Source organism: Spea bombifrons, chromosome 5 (genome assembly GCF_027358695.1).
Source record: "Spea bombifrons isolate aSpeBom1 chromosome 5, aSpeBom1.2.pri, whole genome shotgun sequence".
Classification (NCBI taxonomy): domain Eukaryota; kingdom Metazoa; phylum Chordata; class Amphibia; order Anura; family Pelobatidae; genus Spea; species Spea bombifrons.
Genome location: NC_071091.1, coordinates 16,207,321 through 16,226,040, shown reverse-complemented (window position 1 = coordinate 16,226,040; position 18,720 = coordinate 16,207,321). Strand labels below are relative to the sequence as shown.

The 18,720-nt window shown below is 42.3% G+C and overlaps 1 protein-coding gene across 1 annotated transcript; it reads left to right on the top strand.

The window, feature by feature from the left end:
- Positions 1 to 17: 17 nt before the first annotated feature.
- Positions 18 to 14,333, top strand: KRIT1 (KRIT1 ankyrin repeat containing). The gene is made up of 18 exons (XM_053467956.1): positions 18 to 106; positions 3,381 to 3,463; positions 3,723 to 3,858; positions 4,235 to 4,385; positions 4,587 to 4,679; positions 4,781 to 4,910; positions 5,360 to 5,603; positions 6,201 to 6,316; positions 6,737 to 6,880; positions 8,749 to 8,905; positions 9,352 to 9,459; positions 10,662 to 10,818; positions 10,978 to 11,129; positions 11,886 to 12,052; positions 12,138 to 12,225; positions 12,594 to 12,800; positions 13,067 to 13,183; positions 13,591 to 14,333. Exons 3-18 carry the CDS (start codon positions 3,757 to 3,759, stop codon positions 13,678 to 13,680), a joined length of 2,223 nt encoding a protein of 740 aa, XP_053323931.1. The 5' UTR covers positions 18 to 106; positions 3,381 to 3,463; positions 3,723 to 3,756; the 3' UTR covers positions 13,681 to 14,333.
- The last annotated feature ends 4,387 nt before the right edge of the window (positions 14,334 to 18,720 follow it).

Below are 18,720 nucleotides of genomic sequence, written 5' to 3'. Positions count from 1 at the left end.
TGTGTGCAAGCCCCGCCCCGTGCAGACGTCTCTCGGTACCGGACGTGTAGTCTGTGAAGCTTGAAGTATCCCAGAGCACGTTGGGGTCTCCGCTTACAGGCGCCAGGTAAGTAGTCGCTTGAGGAGAGGAGGAAGCGGTTTGCAGGGTGTGAGCTTTCCGCAGGCGAAGTGCGGGGCTTCCCAAACTGGGGTAACTGCTTCAGGCCCGGAGGGGGCGTGAGCCGCCTGGCAGCCCACGGGCTCTTGTTTATATATTCCGTGCTGTGTTCGGGTACCTGCCGCCGGAATCAGAGCGCTGCGGGGAGGCGGGAGTAGTGTGAAACCGAGCATACTCTCGGCGGTGATGGTTAAACGTGCAGATGTGCGCCATATAAAAGCCCCTGTTATTCTGTTCTGTAGTTCTCTGGATTGCGAGTAGAACCTGTTGCATTAAGTAGCCGTATCTTTATTTCTCTGTGTTCTCTGACGTCATTCTAGGGATTATTTTTTTGCTACTTATTCGTATTAATGTTAACGTTATTATGTTCCTGTCTTTAGTTTCTCCCAAACCATAAACAGAAGCGACCCATTCACCTCCCTGTGTGTATTATAGGAGAACTGGCGTCAATCACATGTGTGATATATATATATATATATGAGAACTTTCCGGGCACTGGCATCTATCACATGTGTACACACTAACATATATATTTGTGTGTATGTTTACGTGTATATGTGTACAACTCTTTGGGTTTGCCCCCGAGTCTCAGGTTTTTTCCCCGGTCTCGGGGTGAAGCGGAAGATTCTCAGGGTCATGCAGTCTGGGGGCCCCTTCCTATACCCTGCCAAGATGGTATCAGACTCCCAATTGGTGCTTTTGCTTCCAGTAATGTTATGGCCGATAGTCGAGCTTGAAAACAGGTGACTTGGTGAGTCAAGGTTTCCACGAGCCGTTTAGGGAACACATTTGGTGAGTCGCTGCAGAGAATCTTTGTGTGGGGCTGTTAAAGTGTTAATATTTCATGTGCCATTTAGAAAGTTCCCAGTTCTGCGCGCATGTACAGGTGGTCTGACCCCCCCCCTTACTGGGGCGAAAGTATGGCATGTAGGTAGAGGGTCAGATTAGGGCTGCAACAACTAATCGATAAAATCGATAATAATCGATAATGAAATTCGTTGGCAACGAATTCCATTATCGATTAGTTGAATCGATTATTATCGATTATAAAATGAGGGTTTTTTCAGAGCAAACGCTCTGAAAAATCCCCCTCATTATATAATCCGTTTAGTCTGACTCACCGTCTCACAGCAGCAGCTCCTACTTACTCCCCCTCCCTGTAATCACTGTGACAACTGGCCCCGCCCCTTCCTTCTCCAGGCCAGAACCACATGGCTGTGACACTCATCTAACTGTAAGTATATGTACATTATATATATATATATATATATATATATATATATATATATATATATATATATATATATATATATATATAATGAGTATCTGTGTATATATATATATATATATATATATATATAATGTGTATGTGTGTATATATGTATGTAATATATATATATATATATATTTGGGCTACTGAAAGTTAGGGGAGGTGGGGGTTAATTTAGGGGCAGTTATGGTTAGTGGGGTGTTTAGGGTTAATTTAGGGGCAGTTATGTTAATAGGGTGTTTAGGGTTAATTTAGGAGCAGCTGTGGTTAATGGGGTGTTTGGGGTTAATTTGAGGCAGTTGTGGTTAATGGTGTGTTTAGGGTTAATTTAGGGGATGCTGTGGTTGATGGGGTCTTTAGGGTTAATTTAGGGGATGCTGTGGTTAAGGGGGTGTTAAGGGTTAATTTAGGGGCAGTTATGGTTAATGGGGAGTTTAGGGTTAATTTAGGGGAATCTAAATCCTGGGGGCAGTGAAGTGACATATCTGGGGGTATAAGGCATATACAGTATATAAGGCATATGTTGGGAGGCAGTGTGGCATGTCTGGGGAGGACGGAGTGGTGTATCAGGGTGTATAAGGCATATCTGGGGGTAGAGTGGCATATCTGGGGGTAGAGAAGTGGCATGTCTGGGAGACAGGGTGGCATGTCTGGGGAGGATTGAGTGGGGTATCAGGGGATATAAGGCGTATGGCACAGTGGCATATGTGGGAGGCAGCGTGGAGTGGCAGATGTGGGAGGCAGCGTGGCATATGTGGGAGGCATTGTGGAGTGGCAGATGTGGGAGGCAGCATGGCGTGGCATATGTGGGGAGGGCAGGGTGGCATGTCTGGGGAGGATGGAGTGGTGTTTCAGGGGGTATAAGGCGTATCAGGCACAGTGGCATGTGGGGGGTAGAGTGGAGTGGCAGATGTGGGAGGCAGCGTGGCGTGGTATATGTGGGAGGCAGCGTGGAGTGCTGTGGTAGGCAGCGTGGCATATGTGGGGGGGCAGCATGGCATGTCTGGGAGGCAGCGTAGCAAGCCTGGGCTCAAATGTGCATATATTGGGGGGCTGGTTGGGAAATAAAGACAAGAAATGTATTATCAAAGTTTTTTTATTCTGCTGTTTGTATTTAACATCATTTGTTTAGTAAATTATTTTAAATAAATAAAAAATTTACATTCATTTTTTTTATCCGATTAATCGATTAATCGAAAAAATAATCGGCCAACTAATCGATTATTAAAATAATCGTTAGTTGCAGCCCTAGGTCAGATCTCTCTTCTAGGGAGACGCTCCACCATCACCCTTAACATAAAACATATAAATCGTAATTAATATGTCCCGTTCTAAAGATAATAAAGATATCTCACAAAATATATATAATAAAGTATTGGACGATACATGAAATATTTGGCAAATCTATATCACCGATCTGTTTAAATATTTAATGAATTAGAGAAAACATGAATTCACTTAAAAGGCTGATAAATAAAGTTAATAATTGATGTGTGCAGCACGCATCCGCCGAGTGCTCTCCTCTCCATCACCTCTTTCACGTACACTCGTGCACTGTAACACCACAAGTAACAGACACGCTAACATCATATGCTCATGTACACACATGCTAACACCATACACTAATACCCTCTGTACTGATATACTATGTGTGTGTGTATATATATATACACACATACATATACACACGTTTGCACTGTACATGTTTCTGAGTTGTTACATGGAATGTGATGTCTTTTATTTAAGAAGGGGGATGTTGTGTGAAGAAGGGGGATTTCTGGGGTCCCCTCAGACCGCGCGTGGGGTTGATTCACGCGGACGGAAGGCATATTCTTCGTGTACAGTAAATCGCGTCTGTCCCCGGGTGCCGGGCGTGCTGTCTGCTCTGCTCACGGGAGTGGTTGACATGTTTTTCCTGTCACAGGAAATATTCACGTAACTCTTTTCTTTCAGCTGCCAGCATCGCTCCGTCACTAACTTCTGTCCGCAGCCAGAAGAAAAGCGCTGGGAGCATGTGAGATACGCAGCGTGACGGGGTAAGTGCGCAGGGATAACACACAGGGGCGCGCAACACACGGCGCTTCCTGCGTGGGAGACATTAAACACACACGGTGTGTGAGTGTGTATATAACATATATATATATATATATATATATGTGTAACAGAAATCACACTCCTATCATACCCAGATTCCAGCATGTACTGGCTGACTTAGCATGATAGGTGGGTGATTGCTGTTAACAATTATATATGTATAAACTTCCGGCATTTTAACCCTTTCTTTGTTTTCTACAGGCCACCAGAGCCCTCTTTTTATTCCAAAGTTGCCATGGGTAACCCCGCTGACGGGGAAGATGTCTTTGTGGCGGTGATCCGACCAAAGAATCCTGGAAGTCTTAGTTCGAGGGAGTACAGGGCGAAGCTGTATGAAGTAAGAACGGTTACAGTCCGTGGTCAGCTTCATCCGGATCGAGCTATCCTCGTTATTTGCCCAGAGCTTTCAATGAGCCTCCGGTTATTAAAGCTGGGCTTTTACTGTCGTATACCGGTCCCTCAATTTAATATATGTATATGTCTATGTATATATGTGTGTGTGTGCGTGTATGAATGTATGTATGTATGTAGGTGAGCGTTCCCCTTTGTACACATGGTATTTGTGAATAGTTGGTGCACACACAATCCAGTGTGGGATTAAGGTGACATCGATAGTGTTGCAGGTGAATGTTTTCAGTTTTGTGTACATGCTTTCCGTGATGTAAGCCGCGTTCTTATCTTTTATCACTAAGCCTGAATGTTTCCACCCGTAGATATTAATGATAGAGGTTCCGGTTGAAGGACAAAAGAAAAAACGAAGGAAACTTTTGCTGGAGACCAAATTACACGGAGATAAAGATAGAACCCAGGAAATACTGGACTATGTTTTAGAGACCACTAAACCTTCAAATCAAGGGGTCAAAGGTGAGCAGGAACAGCATGGATTTGCGTCAGCGGCCAGTCTGTTTATAATCCCCGGCGTGTGATGTCTATGAGCCGGCTGTTTGTTTATTGAATTTGCGGGGATGTAATATATCGATGTACAGTATATACCGGGGTTTATATGTAAAAGCTGTAAATCCTGTGAACGTATGTTTTTGTGTAACTCGGAATGTGTTTCTGTAGGTAAAAGAGTTGTGTTAATGAGGACGTTTCCGCTGGATGGAGAAAATGCTGGCCGGGAAGCGACTCTGTACGTGGTCCCCGCAGCTGCTAAAGGTGAGCAAAGGGAGTAAGTTCAGCTCTGGGGCTGCGACTCACTGTGGCCCCTGAAATCATGACGTTAATGCAAAGTTAGTGATGAAGCTCTTCTCTTCCAGATAATGCTAAGAGTGCATACGCCCCGGGCAGTCCTGTGTTCTACTGTCTGCAAGATATCATGAGAGTCTGCAGTGAATCGAGCGCTCATTTTTCCACAATCACCGCGCGGATGTTAATCGCTTTAGACAAGTGAGAGTTATCGTTTTAGAACTTGCGCTTTTTTGATTTATTGTCCAGTTTTATATTTAGTGTCATGTGGAAAAAATGAAGCAATGTTTTTACTTTTAAATAGTCGGGTGAGTTCACATTTGCAAAATGATGATTGTGAGGTTGTTACCCGAGCGGGGCTTAGGAAATAGGTTCCTGGGATTTGTCTGGCTTTGCGTACTTGGAAATACCTAATCTTAATGTAGATCCGCAGCCTTGGCGTAAGACGGTACCGCTACGCTGTGTGGACCTGCTAGGACCTGCATACACACGCATCTAGTCCGGGCCACCAGATCATAAATGCGCTCACAAAACGTGCAGTGAAAGAATTTGGCAATATATATATATATAATGTGGGCATATTGTATGGGCGGTATAATTATTATCATTATTTGGTCATACCATGCGCTTACCCTGTGTTCCCTGTACAGGTGGCTCGATGAACAGCACACACAAACCTACGCCATCGCCGCGTTATTCAGGCCTTCTCCCCTCGAGCGAATAAAAACCAATATCACAAACCCAGCGTATTCCTCTGACTCCGGACAGTCTGACAACTCGCTACACATGGGCTACACCGCTCTGGAAATCAAGAGCAAAATGATGGCGCTCGAAAAGGCAGACATGTGCATCTATAATCCTCTGTTCGGCTCTGATCTTCAGTATACCAACAGGGTAACGTGATCCGTGTGACTTTAATTCAAACATTCTTGCCAGTGTGTGTGTGTGTGTATATATATGTGTGTATATGTGTGTGTGTGTATATATATATATATATATATATATATATATATATATATATCTGTGGTGTTATTGTACACATTGGTTAGATCAAGGTGTGCTAGACCTAGCCTAACGATTAAAATGTTTCTCTACTTTCTTACCATGTCCTTTCAGTTAAGCAGGACATATACATAGGGGTAGAGAGGAACCATCACATTCAGACTGTCTATAGCGGGCCTTTTACCAATATTTATTACTAGTAACTGATTCAAGGAAAGTTTTTTAAAAAAAAGAAAGGGAAAAAAAAGTTCTGGTTTTTAGATTTGCACATATTATTAGTCCAAACTACTAGTCAAATATCTTGACTCCTTATCATATTTATAAGAATGGCTCAGTATTAATTACCCAGCTGGGCACTCTGACTAATGAAAGCCTATGGAGGAAGGGACTCACAGGTCTGTAGATAACATACGTTTATTGCAGCAGCGGAATTCCATGTTGTAAATGTGTTTTTTTATTTTTATTTATTTTTTATTTTTTTGGTTCTAGGTTGATAAAGTTGTTATAAACCCATATTTTGGCCTCGGAGCACCTGATTATTCAAAGATCCAGATACCAAAGAGAGAGAAATGGCAGAGGAGCATGAGCAGCGTCATGGAGGACAAGTATGTTCCGTATTCATCATATAAGAGAAACGTTATGAAGGCAAAGATCAGTTGGTGAAAATGGAGTGCATTAAAGCTGCTGTTATATCGCAGAGTCCCAGTTTCAGACTAGTGAATTCACAACCCGTTTCTTCTGTAGTATATACACTCCGATATTTTCATGTGAATGTAACCTTTTATACTGCTAAAGAAATCTATTGATCAAAAATCTTAACATTTTGTGGAAGAAAAATATGTGAAAGGTCCACATGATCCAATAACAGAATTGGTCACTAGTCCCTTTATAGTAATAACGTGCGGTTCATTATAACTATAGTTTGTTTGCAGGCTCTGTAAATGCGTTTAGTGTCTGCACCATAAAAATATTGTTTTACATGAACTGAAATGATATAGATTTATATATAATATGCTTTACTGCAGAGAGCGGCAGTGGGTCGATGACTTCCCTCTGCACCGCAGTGCCTGTGAAGGCGATACAGAACTTCTGGCCCGGTTACTGGATAAGGGCTGTTCTGTTAACCAGCTCGATAACGACCAGTGGGCACCCATACACTACGCTTGCTGGTGAGTATCGCTGAGTGTGTTTGGGTTATTTCTGTATTTAAATAGGGCTGTGGTTTAAATGTGAAGCTGAACGAAGCAGCATTGTGTCCAGACATGGCGTTACCCTTTACTCTAACCCCACAGGAGGTGAAAGACCACCCTAATAGACTGCAGCAGTTGTCTCTGCTATTCAGTGCTGGGGTCCGGGTTTCCCCAAATATTGATTTGGTGGAAATGGTAAAAGCTACCTAGAGGACCAGTGCGGTTTTGCCATCTTCGATTTATAGATAAATGGCCTACAAGATGGCACCGTATAGACATGCCAAGGCAGGGTTACACCTAAAGCCCCTGGAGTGATTACACCGGAAAGGTCCCTTCAATTATTTCTTGACTTTAGCAAGTATTTCTTCCCCTTTTTCTCTGATTTCAGCCTCTTGTTATCTGTTTCGTTCTGTTTTATTCTTTTCTCCCTTTTTGGTTATTTGTTTTGCCCCATATCTTTGTGTGCCTCACTTGCTGACATCTTCCCTTTGCCTTTTTTATTTTCTTCCCCTTTTTTTCTTTAATCTTACTTGTGATGTCATTTCTGAGAACGCAGGATCAGTGAGGGAGGTTGATTGTGAAACGTGATCAGATCGACACTTCATGGGGCAGGTGAGCGATGGGGACCAGTCAGGATGGCGGGGACCTGGAGCAATTGGTCCCTGCGCTCCACCGTTAATCCAGACACTCACACTACCTTCATGGGCTGTGGGCACGCTCTAGAGTTCAGACTTTCTAGGGAAGAGTGTATAATTCTTCTTTCACTCTACAAAACGGCAGAAAGGCTTCCATTAAGTATAATTGCAGTGGCCGGTAAAGACATTAATCCAGCGCTGGCTGAACCCTGATCCGCCATCTGTGGCCCTTTTTCAAAGACAAATTATTCTACCCCGTGGATTGGCTGGGATGTATTAAAGCCAAAGAACTTAAAAGAAGGATTTTACTTGTAAGCATACCAGTGAACCCTAGATATTACTCGTCAGCATATTCATGGTGCGTTCCCGTACACATCATGGTGTACAGGTACATTTTTGGCAGGGGACAATTCTCTGGGAAGGGGTAACTGTGGGACTTTCATTATCACTCGAATCAAAGGAAGACCGGTTACTATCTTGGGGACAGAGGATAATGTTGGGGGAGTAGGTAGCATGGTGTATTTTGCATTGTCCAGCTTGTTGTAGTGAAATGTTATGAAATATTAGATTTTTGGGGTTTTTCCAACTAATTATTTATGTTCAGGTTTGACTATAATATTGGCAAGCATTTGGAGTATTACTGAGATTGTGTGACGCATATGTAATGCAAATAGTCATTGTACAACGCTACGGAACATGATGGCGCTGTTCATGATGATTTCTGTACCTTCTGTACTAACGTTCAGGCACAAGATATCTTTTATACTTCATATCTATATTTAGATCTGTGCTGCTTAAATTACTGCTAATAAAATCTGAGCACTCCATTGGTATTTATACGATGATTTGGAGAACTGCGGCTTTTTAGTCGCACTGATAAAGTACGTTAGATTATTGTACTTTAATATGAAAAATCAGGGTTTTGTGATTGCAGAGGTCCTGTTGGAAATAATGTTTTCAGGCAACATCGGTGACGTTGTACTTGTCGCCCTACCAATGAAGATTGCATATTACAGTACAATAATCAGTACATTAATAAGTACTTTACCTGTATAGTACTCTTTACCTGTATAGTAAGTTCTTCACAGACTGATGTTTCTGAAATGCCCATATTTTCTGCTTTGTTGTATTTATCTTCCATTGCCCTGTATTTGATGATCAGCTCCTTTTATCGTCCTCATTTTTCATATTAATGCTCTCCATTTTCACCAGGTACGGCAAGGCTGAAGCCACAAGCGCGTTGCTGGAGAAAGGAAAGTGTAGCCCTAACTTATTAAACGGACAGCTCAGTTCTCCGCTGCATTTCGCTGCTGGGGGAGGCCATGCAGAAATCGTACAGATTCTCCTCAATCATCAGGAAATAGACCGGGTGAGTCCGCAGTTCTGTTTAGGATGTAAACTAGATTATGCAAGGCTTTCATTGACGTGTGGGTTGGTTTCACGTCCAACTATTAGGGTCACTTGTGTTCACCCATTCTGCTGATGTTATTGTATGGTTTATAAGATCACAGTTGGTGTTGCTTGAATGCTTCCCTCCTTTATACATGTGTATGTGTGTTCTGTTCGTACATAACAGGCCTCTTCTAATATGAAGACCCTATTTATTTTTATTGGTGGTGGGCTTTGTCGGGTCAGTATTGTTATATCACAAAAGCTCCTCTGCTTGTATGTAGCAGCATGGAAATGGGGCTTTATACACTGTAGTAACTGGGGGGCAGTAGTGAAATCTCTAGCTAATTTCACAATACCGCTCCAAACACACGTTATTCTGGTAACCCGATGTGTAAGATATTCCCCGTACTGTTACGTTCACAGCACATCACTGACCAGCAAGGACGGTCGCCTTTGGACATATGCGAAGAGAACAAGCAGGGCAAGTGGGAAGAGGCTGCTCAGCTGCTAAAGGAAGCCGTCAATAAGCCGGTACTATATATATTATTTTATAGTTGAATAATTTTTGGAGTTTTACAGTCAGAGCTGTATTTCCCGTGGACCTGCCGCAGTATTCCGGAATACGTCGCTGGTTGTGGTACTGCTGTGAACTTCAGCACAACAGATTGCTGTTAATCTGTTAGGGTTGATGAGTTGAGCTCCTCTTTACAGAAACATAGTATTTGACGATCCGTTTGGCCGATCTAGTCTGCCCTCTTCCCAGATGTTAAAACTTAGACCTTAATTACTCCTTCCTTTGATCTTAGATTCAGGATACCTTTTATATTTATCTCATGCACGTTTCCTCACTTCAACCTCAACCACTTCCTTACGTTGCATCAATGTAACCCTCTGGCTTTAGATTTTGATGAATAATTGTTCTAATATTTCTTCTCCTCCTGTAAGCTGTGAAATCCCTTCATGCATTTAAAAGTTTCTGCCACATCTCTTCTCTCTTTCACTCCTCTAAGCTATACGTATTGCACTCTTATGCAGTAAAGAACTCTAACAGGACCTCTCCAAGAAGGGCACAAATGTGTCTTCATAGTGCAGCCTGCAGGCAAATCGGCCGGCCCTCGATCTTTACCTTTCATGGCCGCGTTCGGTGGGGCAGCGAATTGGCTGTATTAATAGTGCAGAGCGATCACTCTCCACCGGCATTCATTAATATGTCTGATTTCAACCTCTATTACTGCATAAAACAAAGCTGCTTATTAGCATCGGAAGCATATTAAAATGTTGTCACCATAAATAAACTTGGCGTATAAGGCTTTGCGTCTGATTTACTTAACAAGAAAAAACCCCAACCCATTAAGGTAGCGTCTTTGAAGGTTAGTATGAACTTTCTCCACCTCTGCCACTCCTTCGATGCTCGCAGCTGTTTTGTGATGATAATTGTTCATTTTTACTTGGATCACATAAAAAAATGCATGATTATCATCAGAGCTCCAGGCGGGGGAATAACCTTCATTCCAAAAGATTTGGTAAAACCCGGGGCTTGTCCCTTTTTATTATTATTCTTATTTCTGTTCCGTGTTGCTGGGTTGTAATCAACTGTTTAGACGCTTTTTTATTACCTAATGTTGAAATGACATGTGCCCCCATGATTCCTGGGAGTTGCGATTTAACAATAGCTTTGGCATCTTTTGTGTTTGAGTTACAGTATGGATTTTGTGTCTTATTTTACGTTTCAGTACGAGAAAGTGCGTATATATCGCATGGATGGGTCGTACCGTTCGGTGGAGCTGAAGCATGGGAATAACACCAGTGTTCAGCAGATTATGGAGGGGATGCGTCTGTCCCAAGAAACCCAGCAATACTTCACCATATGGATCTGTTCAGAGAACATCAGTAAGAATGCCTTTAACAGACATTTCTTAAAATATTAAGCCATTCATTGGCACGTGGATTCGATTGATGGTTCAGAGCAATGGTCTGAAAGAACAATTACACTACATCCGTCGAATAAGTTTATCACTTTGCTAACTAGCATCTTTTCCTTTCATCGAGGTCTCCAGCTGAAGCCGTTCCACAAACCTTTGCAGCACATCAGAGACTGGGCAGAAATAGTCTCGGAGTTGACCAATCTAGACCCCCAGAGAGAGATGCCGCAGCTCTTCCTCAGGAGGGATGTGAAGCTACCCCTGGATGTAGAGAAGAAAGTAAGAGGAGACGCGACATACACTGAATTCTCTTTAATGGGTTTGTTACTGTTAGCTGTAAGGCTGCCATTTCACGCTCGGGCTCAGGAAAGGTGATGAACCCACGTGCTCCCATATTGGAGCCGCTTACAGAATGGCAATAGTACGAGGAAGTAAATGAATGATGTTTGGTCGAAGTGACCGTGTGGCTATGGAATTGCTCCGGTTACTGTGACCGGTGGCTACTGTGTACTGACAATCTTATGGCAAGAATATCTTTTTAATAACTAAATTATGTTAATAATTTCCCATTTCTTGGAAGTTAATCTCTTCAAAGCTCCCCTTTGTCTCCCAGCAATAACCTTAATTTGGCACATGATTATTCTTTTACGTTTCCTGAAGCAGTAACACAATAAGAAGCTATTGCGACACGCCTCTCTAACAACGGTATACGGAGATGCAGAGGAAAGCTGGCGATGAAAGGGGGGGGCCTTAATGGTTGCCATTTTTTTCTATTTTTGAACATGGGCTCTTGGGATCTATATGGGGTTGTGTACCTCTGAATGTAGTTGGTGTATAGCAAAGGTTTTTCATTAGCCTGGTCTAGCTTTCTCTTCCTAGAATCTCCTTTTAAAGGCGTTTCTGCCATAAGGGCAAATGGCAACTATCTGCCCCTTTTAAAACCCTTGATACCAAAAGCCCTACCCTGTCATAAAACAAGACACAGTGTTGAAAGGCCAATAAAGGCACCATTTGTATGTGTTTGTTCTCTTATAGATTGAAGATCCTCTCGCCATCCTCATCCTTTTTGATGAAGCTCGGTACAACTTGCTGAAAAGTTTCTATCCCGCGCCAGACGCGAAGCTCATCACGTTGGCGAGCCTTCTTCTGCAGATTGTTTATGGGAACTACGAAAGCAAGAAGCACAAGCAAGGGTTCCTTAAGTGAGCGTCTGCCACTCCTTTTTTTTTTTCCTCTCTCTCTAAAACATATGTTCAGAATTCATTCATTGTAACGATTTTTCCCCAGTGAAGAAAATTTGAAATCCATAGTACCGATCGCTAAAGTGAAGAGCAAAGCCCCCCACTGGACAAACCGAATTCTTCATGAATACAAGGTATGAGCTGTGGTCCCTCTGCTTCTAGATCTATCCTTTCTGTTCACTGTGTGTCGCACGTATGTTATGTTAAACGGTATTACTAGTGACTTGGCCCAGGGCAGCCCTTGAGTTTCACACCCCTGAATTAACTAAACCCAGTTCATTCATTTATTCTCGGTAACTTCTGGGGGAGCGCCATGAGGTTCGCTTTACTGTTGTGAGGTTCGCTTTACTGTCGTGAGGTTAGCTTTAGCCAATACAAAGAGATTTACAATGAAGTAAAACCCGTTAAAGTATACATGTCTGTGAGATCAGTGCTTAGGGCTCTGAAATAACGTTAAACTGATACATACAGCATTTAAGGATCTTACCACCATCTTTGCTAGAATCTGAGTACGAGTGAAGGTGTGAGCAAGGAGATGCACCATCTGCAGCGCATGTTTCTTCAGAACTGCTGGGACATTCCTACATACGGAGCAGCGTTTTTTACGGGTCAGATATACACAAAGCCGACCTCCAGCAGCCACAAGGTCATTCAAGTGTATGTTGGTGTCAACATTAAAGGCCTGCATCTCCTTAACCTGGAAACCAAGGTAACCGAGAATGGACCTGAGTGCCTTCCACCTGTTTAGTGCTGTACATATATATCGACGTACATTCTATAGACCTGCTTTTTACTTTATAGGCGTAAATGCCGTAAACATGGTAGACTTGGTGGGATCTTTCTGGTTTGAGGTCCAATTGTAACCTCTACAATCAAACGTTGATTCGCTAAACCGACTTTTTTTGTGCGGGAATACGTCACGATAGAGCGCGAATGGTGGCTGAATGCTTAACTAGTTTCTCGTTGTATTCGCAGGCTTTGCTGATCAGTTTAAAGTTCGGAAGCTTCATGTGGCAGCTGGGAGATGCAGATATGTGTTTCCAAATCCATAGCCTGCAAAATAAAATGAATTTCATAGTTCACACTAAGCAGGTAAATATCCTGAGAGTGAAGAACATATTTTAAAGATTTGACCAGTAGTACTACTCGATTTCCAGGAGCTTCAGTAACTCGTGCTCCCGACTAAAGTTTTTTTGAATTTATTTTCTACTTACATGCCATGTGTTTAAACTCTGTCTCAATTGCTTGTATGTTTATATATTTATATAATTTCACACACATGGGATCTATCAAGTACATATCAATTTCTTTTTGCCAGCAGCATGTAAGCTCGTGACCCAGTTGTTCCTTTGTTTTGATGAAATACATTAAAAATAGCAGCAGTAATAGAGTGATTGTAAAATACGTCCGGTGTACACCAAAGCCGTTCATTGTGCTTCCAACATGCTGTCTTAAATCATATAACCGTATGGGCTGACAGTCATTTATTTTATGCACAGGCCGGCCTTGTGGTGAAACTGCTGATGAAGTTAAGTGGTCAGTTTTCCCCGGCAGATCAAAGCTCGACGGAGTGCTACGGTTATGGTTAACGGATGAGCGCCTGCCGCCTTCCCTGTCATGTGTGGTTCCTGCAATAGACTCATCGGAAGATTTTTATTTGATGCGACAACCAGGAGGCCAAAGATTATTCCAAACTTAGAAACCTTTTTTGGTATATTTTTATATGTCCATGAAAATAATCTACTCGTCTGAATGCATTTCTTTAATAAAAATGTTTTATTTATTTAAATAATAATAATAATAAAATGTACTTTTTTTTTTAAAAACAAATTTTTCATTATGGATAACGTACAACCATTGACTTTTTGGGGTCTTTTTCTGTTTGCTTCCACTTGCTTTGGCTGAATTTATGAACTACTATAGCTGCTAAAAAGGCTTATTTGTTTCAACCGCCTGTTTGACCAATAAAGTCCACGTTCCGTTTTTCTTTGTATCATAGTGAGAATGTATTGTAACTGCCTTTTACAAGTTTGGTTTAGGTAAAAGTAATATTTTTTTTATTTAGTATGTTGATACGCTGTTAAAATCATATTTTTGTTACATATTAACCCTGTATATTCTTCCTTGCTGTGGTAGAGTGTATGCAGGGTACTCTTGCAGCAGGACGGGACACAGAAGGTTAAATATAAAGTCAGCTTGTCAGTAATCGACAAATAAAAGAAAAACTATTCCCTTCACCCACCGTGGCTGTAAAGCTCGCTTTCGTAGATCTTCTATTGGAATCCATCAGGTAGCGTCCAGACCCAACCTAGAGACTTCACACCGGCTTTTCCCGGGTTCAAAACTCTTAAAACCCCATGATCCGCCTGCGCAGCGCTGACAGAATTTTAAAGGCCAGACTCCCTGTCCTTGTTTGGAGGCTTTAACCCCTTGGTGCCTTGCTTGGAGGAAAGGTTAATGCACTCCATCACACTCATCTACTCCCTATTTGTTAAGAATACCAAGTTTAGGATTCCAACATCTTTGTAATACATGCGGTTTTACGTGGATGCCCCTGGCTCGCGCATGGTGTTTGTGAACAATGAGCCAGCAATACATCTTACCTTTTGTTAGTACAAATTATTGTTGTTCCAATACTTATATCTGTAGTAAAAGCTTAGTCCTGACTACTAGATACTATTATTTTGAAGCTATGGAATTCAGTCTTAAATAGTATAAAATATTTGGAGGACTTTAATTACCTGATCATCACAACCAGCCATCTGTGATTTTGTGTTTTTGCCTGTGTTGGGGGCAAAAAGACAAGTTCTTGGCAGGGTAATTGTGTAATAGAGTGCCTAGTGATTCTGTTGAATGCTTGTGGAAAATTTTATTTTTAAGTACAGATATTGGTATGTTCCAATAAACCTTTATCTGCAGACCTTGTCAGTCATGTGATATTCTTGTGGTGCCTTCCCTGCTCAAACACCACACTGACTTCATCCTTTATGGCAATGCTAATAAGGTCTGTTCCGCCATAGATTTTCATAGTGTCCAGGTGCGTGATTATGGCTTATTGTTTATGAGTTATTGTTTACCGCAGGCAGTAGAGGCTGGAGCGGAGCTAGAACACATGCAAATGGTGAAGATGCAGCTTTAATGTGACAATAGTAATAAAATAATGCGTTTCTCTTTGAAACGGAACTGCCACATTTTGTATATAAATTATAACCGGCACGGAAAGCAGTCTCTTAACTTTTTTGTTATTCCATTTCATGGCTGTCGAAAGCATAGTTTAGTTTCCCTTTATTTTAATGACCCCCTGGTTGAATATTCCACTGGAATCCCACTTTCAGCCCATCTTGCAACGTGCACCCTGGACTCTGGATTTAGCAGAATACTTTGGGGTGAGGCAGAAATGTAAATTGTGTGATTTGCCAGCAGGGTTGCAGCTGTTGCTACACAACAGAATGCTAAAAAAAACATTGTGTGCACACGTAATAATCTTATAATCTCCCAGATTCTATCGGTACAAAGAAATGTTGAAATATCTGACATGAACATCAAGGTCTGCATTCACAGTAACACCTGGGGTGCGCAAATACTCTGGTTTTGTTGTAAGTATTTATAGACAGTCTGCACAATGATAACCATAACACAGTGGTTCTACACTATTACACTTTGGGCAAACCAGATACACAGTGTCAACCCCTGCGTGAGGTTTAGGTCTTTGTTAAAGTGGGTGTTCTGAGCGTATTGGTGTTAAATAAGGATGCTGAGCACCTTCTTCTCTCCTTCCTGGGCCAGCTGAGGTCATGAAACCTAAAACCACTAATAATGGGAGACCATCAAGCCAAACTTCTTCATGAGGAGAAGAGGCAGAAGACCGAGGCCTGGTAGGTGTGAGCCTCGCAGTCTATATCCCATGGCAGAAATCTGTCACCAATGGGAAATCCACTACCAACATGGCTGACTATGTAGTGGGAATGGATATAAAATCTAGTATGAGCTCTGTGTGGAGTCTGGAAACTGAAAAGAAAGCTGCCTAAGAATAGGTTGGAGTTTTTATTTTCCAGTTAGCCTCTTCTGCCCAGCTGTGCAGCAATCGAGCGGTGCGAATGGCAAGAAATATTTATTTTCCATTATTTTCACCAGCAATGTGTACTCTCGCCAGCGTGTATTGCCCACTGACCTAGAGATTGTAATGATTTTTCACACGTTCATTTTTGTTGGCCATAAATTAGATTTACAGGGACCCTATCACAACATGTGAAAATGATTTTATTATATATATATATATAGACCAAGGACCTGCAATCATAGCTGGTTCTCTCCACAGATAAGAAATCTGCTTAGTTCCTCCGCCCTTTTTTTATTTTGTTGGATGGCCTTTTGTATTCCAATGTTTTTCTCGCTTTCTCCAATGTGTCTCCTCTTTTGTCTGTGTGCTGTGTGTTACTTTAAGAATCCTAACTATTCCACCGTCAGCAGAGAAGAAAAGTAAAATAAGCTCATTTACATGAACATTTTTCCCGCTAGCGCTTGGTTGCCAGGCTGAGGATAATGTGTGTTGCTGACACATACAAGAGGAGCGTGCGCTGCATTAATGGATTCCCAGATCAGCAACAATACTTGTTTAGCAGGTAAACAGCTTTGTCGCGGAGCCTGTGTAACCGGGCGTTTGGTCCGACACCTCGTACTACATACTAAGCAAACAGTGCTAGGTAACTGGGTGTTAATGTACATTGGTAACGGTGCTCTGCGGGTTTGGGCAGGGCTCAGATCGTCCCCGCTTGCTGACCACATGCACCGTCTCCGCTCCTCATTACTCTATGGACGGGTCACCATAGTGACGTCTTCAGCTTGTGCTGGCTCCGCTTCGGTGATAATGGGGATTATGTAGTTTATGTCACTGCCTCCTACATTTCCCTGTCACCAGCCCCAGATATACAGATTTGTCATTTAAAGAGGCTCCAACGTCGACATATTCGGTGAGTAGGAGAATATAGTGTTAATTAGACTGCGTTGTTATTCTGATGGTGGGCTTCTGAGGGTCCGGCTCGTGAGTTTACGATCTGAAAGATTGTTTCAAGCATATTGGCTAACATGCTCCTGTGATGGGATTCCTATACAAACCTTGGGAGAAACATGAAATATACCGCAAAGCACTTTATAAACTAGCGGTCTGACAATGGCGACAATATTCACTAAATTTGTGATTGCAACAATTTATAAAGCTAGATTTACACCTATTATTTTACGTGATGCTTCTGCTCCGAAGTGCTGCTTTACTAGGCTTTTGATCATAGATTGTAAAATCCTTTTAGGAAGCAATTTGAGTTTCTGTAAATCCAACTCATAACACAGTGCTGGATTGGGACCCTTGGGGGTCTAGGCGCACACAGGCCCTACCGCATTCGTCGACAAAACTTAACGACAAAAAAAGGCAGAAAGACCCACAAACAAACAACTGAAGACACCTGCAGTAAAGGCCTGGCAAAGCATCATGTCCATGCGTTCCAGACTTCAAACAGTCATTGTCTGTCTTGACAAAGTATAAAAAATTTACATTTTATTTATGATTCCGTTGATTTGTCCAATTATATTTGAGCCCCTGAAATAAGGGGACTGTGTATGAAAATGGTTACAATTAGAGTTGGGCGCTGGCCAAGTCTTCGTGTTCTTCTTCTGGAAAACCCTTGGTGTTCCATGAATATTGGCCGGTTCCCATGTTCGTTTCGGGGGCGAATATTCATGCCCGTTCTTAGTGTTCGTTTTTTTTCTTTGTTTTCTGCTGGCTTTCTAACAGGGGTTAAAATGGGGTTAACGAGGCAACAGTTAGCAGCAGCTTTGGCACCAGGATTTTTAAGGTCTGTAAGAGCAACTCCATTGACCCTTGTAGCAACTCCTTGACCTGATGACATGAACCTGGCTTCTCCTGTGACCTTGCATTTTACTGTCTGTTGATTCGACTTGATAAGTTATCTGCCCCATTGACCCTTGGACTGACTCTGATGCTGCTACTTGTTTGAGCCCTGTGGACTGGCCCCTGCGGGCACTACACCCCCAATACCTCCTCCTGAAATCTATTCCCCATAGCACACGTCTGACGCCACCAATATCTCACGTGAGCAATGGGGCTATGTTCATATAGATCAGGGGCGTCCAACGTGCGGCCCTCCAGCAGCTGCAGGACTACATCTCCCGTAATGCTCTTTCAGCTATGGGGCTGGCTGAGGAGTATGGGAGATGTAGTCCTGCAGCAGCTGGAGGGCCGCACGTTGGACGCCCCTGATATAGATGTTTAGACATGGGATGAAATTTTGAGGGTCATTTGTTAATTATTTAATGTTAAATGCCTTATCCTAATATTGTTTTCACTTTTGCAACAATTCATTGGATACGAACAAGGAAATGTGGCTACAATGCATTTACCAATTTTCACCTTCATTTTTGCTGCATGCTTTGCATTGATAATAAATGAACTTCATGCAAAACAGCCTTCGACGATCTAAATGCTGAAGGTCAGGGGTGATTGCCATGGAATGACACGGGTGTTCTCACATCCCAGCCTTTCTTTTAATGTATCGCCCAAATACACTAGCAAATGCAATCACAAAATGTGTATATAACAGATTTACCTGTTTTCT

Coding starts and splice junctions, on each gene's coding strand:
- KRIT1 (XM_053467956.1), top strand. CDS start 3,757: ATGGGTAACCCCGCTGACGGGGAAGATGTCTTTGTGGCGGTGATCCGA. Junction 6,317..6,736: donor AGCAGCGTCATGGAGGACAA/GTATGTTCCGTA, acceptor GCTTTACTGCAG/AGAGCGGCAGTGGGTCGATG. Junction 12,801..13,066: donor TCCTTAACCTGGAAACCAAG/GTAACCGAGAAT, acceptor TTGTATTCGCAG/GCTTTGCTGATCAGTTTAAA.